We start from the raw sequence: 4,092 nt of genomic DNA, 5'->3' as shown, positions 1-4,092 counted from the left end.
GGTAGAAGTATGAAGATGGACAATTTCAGCTTGGGTTTTAGGTAATTCTCCAATTAGCTTCTTTCCTTCGTTTACCTTCTTTCCTTCGTGTCCCATGAACTTGGTAGAAAACCACTATTTAAAATCTTCAAAACGTTCATTTATCATTGTGGTTAACTCAGTGGTTAACTCCGTTTTTAGTTTGATTCTCATTGCTTGCACATCAGCTTCTAGGTATTTCTTCAAACTAGTCTTTAACTCTTCAATCTTCTTATCACCCATGTTAGTGGAGGCTCTCAATCGAGGCTCTGGTACCACTTAACGTAGCGGAAGCGTAATAACTTGGATCAAGGATCCAAAGGACAGTGAAAACTAGTGTGAAATCAATAGATTCATAAAAGCTATAAGAAAACTAGAGAACAATAACTAAATAAAATATCTTTGATAAATCAAATAAGATAATAATGTTGAATGTGTAGAAATTCTACAAGACTAGGCCTCTTCTTATATAGGCTTCACTATTTCCTAAACGTAGTAAAACTAGAAAAAGGAAATCATACTAAACTAGGAAACTATTAAGTTCTAGAACAGTTTTAGAATAGGGAAATCATAAATTAGGGAACAATACTAGAAATAGAATAATGTTTGACTATCATGTTCAAACGGGGGTGACTTGGTCTAGATGTCCTACATCAACACAACAGAAGGGAATGGAGATGTTACTGCTGCTCGAAAATCCTGTTTAACTTATTCCTGAACGGGCAATAGTTGCACGGGTAAGGGGAAGTTGACTGGTCAAGATAGATGAACGGATAATGATTATCCGTTTCATACTTTTTAAGAAACGACCAACCATTCTCCGTTTTTTCATCAAAATAGGAAATTACCACTAGAGTTAGGATATTCCCATGTTGATGTGTAAAGGCATTTGGGAAAAGATTGGGCATCTCCATAAGACCCGATCTTAGAGTTTCAACCTTGCCCCACCGACCATAAGATATTTTGAAGCGCACACACCTAAAACCTGTGATCATGGGGCGGTGGTTGAGCTGCACCTACTAGTCCCTCAAACTTCTCACGTCTTGTTTGGCACATAATTCTTGGGTATGGCTAAAAGGAGAAATCGTAGTCCATTTTAAAATGGAATTTGAGAGTGTGATTGGTTTATTTCGGCCAAATCCTAGTTACTAATAATAAGACGAATTTCAGCTTAGTGTTATGGGACTTTTGAGTCCTTGCCAACTTGTATTGGTAAAAAAAAATGTACACCCAAGATGACGGATATTTACAGATGAGCTAACACTCATGACCAAACTAGACATGATAAAGGACCCTATTGAAAATTTGGTTTAGATTTAAAGCTCAAAGATATGTCAAAGCCGAAAACTTTATTACCAGATACGATGAAAATATGAACGTGAATCGTGTAGACAAAGAAACAATTTTATATATACAGTCTAATGACACAAGAAATATATTAAATTATGTTGAACCTTATTAGTTCGACATAAACAATACTTACAGGGTACATACATTGGTTGTTGGCACCATCTGCCTTTTAGTGCCAAGATGACGATATATACATTTAATTTTATACTTTAATGAGTACATATCAAATATTTTGATGTTTGACGACTCAGAGATTTAGTTTAGCTTGGGCTGTCAATGCCTAGCGAATTGGCATTCAGGCTGCACTATTATCCATGTCCATAAGCGATCATTGTAGCATTTTGAGCATTTCAGGTTGGCGATTCAGGAGCAGTAACCTCGGAATTGTAGTTGAGCCTGCGTGCAGGGGTGTTTAATTTTCTGAGGTGCTGGGACACGACACAATTCGACATCGGTATCATCTCGTCAGCCCAAAACAGGATAACTTCTCTTTTTGGGGTTCCAGGCTTTTGCTAGCTCATCAAACCATTCATCATCCACTGCCTCATTGATTACCGTAAACTGATTGATCTTCCCAATCCAAACATTTGTTCCATTAATATAACAAGAGCCATCGCAACTGTCTGATCAAGTTCGGGTTGTACTGTCAACTTGAATACATCACCACCAAATGTTACACCTGCTTTAGCTTCTTTCCTTTGAATTTCAGCTACAAGTCTTTTCTTGTTATCATATACCGCCACACACCGGTGTGCATACGACCCGGTAATCTCATACATCAAATTCTTATTTAAACCGTTGATACTCTGACATGATATCACGTGTGCTAGGTCCTTTGAAGCCAAGAAATTCACGGGCTTCTTCACCAGAAATAATGGACTAACTGCAGTTTCCCCGTCGAACACCATCCAATTATCTGCAAAACTCGTTCTCTGTAAACACACAAAAAAAAGTTAGGCGCCATTAATAAATCATGAGTAAAAGGCCCTTGGAAACAAATAAATGACTGAAACTATGCTCACCTTACGACGGATAGTAAGAAGAGGTTTTCCGGTGCCGCTCATTAAAACAATTTCCTTTTTACTTCCGGATTGATAATTATCAACACGAAAAACAAGATTTCCTTTTGTATCAAAAACTGTAAAACCGTCACTGTTGAAGAGAAGTGATTTTTTCCATACTGTTAATGCCTCCACTTTCCTGTCTGAAATATGTTGGGGGGTTTTTGTTTGCTCCGTTGCTGTTTCGTTTGGATAAACCTTCGGCATGGTTCTTAATCTGTCTGAAGTCTCAGGTTAAATTATGCAACCGGTTTAAGGGAGGAAAAAGTACTGCGAAGTGTGAAGTAGAAGAAGAATTTTGAGGTTGAAATTTATGTCGTGGGAACAGCTTGTATTTGTAGTTTTGGGATGCGTGGTGGTGTGATCTTTCCTTTAATCAGACAACTATTTGTGTATGTTTACTTGTAGGGTAGATTCTGATGGGCAGGGTCCAGGACTCCAGGGATAAACTTGTAGTGAAGGGTGATGACACGTGTGATTAAGAACTAATTACTTTCTTAGCTTCACATTAAACAACAATTCGTAGGATCTCACAACCATGATCGCTGCTGAAGGGCTTAAAAGAAAGGCAATCGCTTATAATTTTTTTTTGTCTTTTATGAAATTTATCATGGACGCACAAGATTACAAGCCCGTTTTCTTGTGGAAGGCATTCGTCGGAGGTTTTCCGACCTTAACTTCAACATCTTCCCTCGATGCATCTTTGATGCGAATACTGTTGATCAAGCTGGTCTTGTTACTATAGATTCATGGGGTTACGCTCCAATTGTAATTGATGAATTTTTGGATATAATATCATATACACTCGTGTAACAGTTCTTTAATTAGTTAAATAAAATCCATGTTTCAAAAGAAAAAAGATTACAAGCCCGCTTGTTACTCCTTTTGTTCCAGTTTAGATGAGTGTTTAGGGTTATTTTATTTGTTCTATATTACTTCACTTGATAGTTTTCGTATTTTTACCACACCAACAATACCTTAACATTTTTATTTTGGAACCATAATTTTTTTTTAAATACACTAATAGCAATTAATTTTTAAATAATAAAATATAAGAAATGAAAAATTGATTGTGTATAAGTTTTTGTCATTTATAAGTATAAAATGGTGATAGAAAAGATAAATCAAGCACTAAAATTAGGTGAGACCATGATTTTGTGGTTTTTAAAAGAACGCGAAATTGGGGGATATAGATTACTTCCCCCGACCCATGGTGTGTGCTAAGGGGTGATTTTTGGATATGAAAATATTAAAATACCTTTTGCTCAAAATAAAAATAAAAAAACAAAATCATATCCCCCATTTATCCCACTCACTTTCAAATTAGAGTTTTCCCCATTCCCTTTCAAACTCTAAATTTTCCCTACTCCCTATCAAATTCTCTTCCCTTTTAAATTTTCCCCATTTCCCCACTCCCTTGAAAACGATTTTTTTTTTATCATTCGGAAGCGATGAGGACCATGCCGGTAGTGATGAATACCATGTCGGTAGTGATGAATACCATGCCGGAAGTGATGGAGACCATGCCGGAAGTGATGAAGACATCTGGAAGTGATGAAGACCAATGCCGACATAGATGAAGACCATGCCGGTAGTGATGAAGACCATGCCGGCATAGATGAAGAGCATGCCGGTAGTGATGAAGACCATGTCGGAAATAAAA

General features: G+C 37.0%; 1 protein-coding gene across 1 annotated transcript; it reads right to left on the bottom strand.

Annotated features, from left to right (window-relative positions):
• Window positions 1-1,404: 1,404 nt before the first annotated feature.
• Window positions 1,405-2,769, bottom strand: LOC113314094 (protein LURP-one-related 8-like). The gene is made up of 2 exons (XM_026562861.1): window positions 2,391-2,769; window positions 1,405-2,300 (listed from the first exon to the last, which is right to left on the bottom strand). Exons 1-2 carry the CDS (start codon window positions 2,634-2,636, stop codon window positions 1,920-1,922), a joined length of 627 nt encoding a protein of 208 aa, XP_026418646.1. The 5' UTR covers window positions 2,637-2,769; the 3' UTR covers window positions 1,405-1,919.
• Between the last annotated feature and the right edge of the window lie 1,323 nt (window positions 2,770-4,092).

The sequence above is a fragment of the Papaver somniferum genome, chromosome 9 (genome assembly GCF_003573695.1).
Source record: "Papaver somniferum cultivar HN1 chromosome 9, ASM357369v1, whole genome shotgun sequence".
NCBI lineage: Eukaryota > Viridiplantae > Streptophyta > Magnoliopsida > Ranunculales > Papaveraceae > Papaver > Papaver somniferum.
The sequence above is the reverse complement of the archived record's forward strand: the minus strand, read 5'-3'. Positions and strand labels throughout refer to the sequence as shown.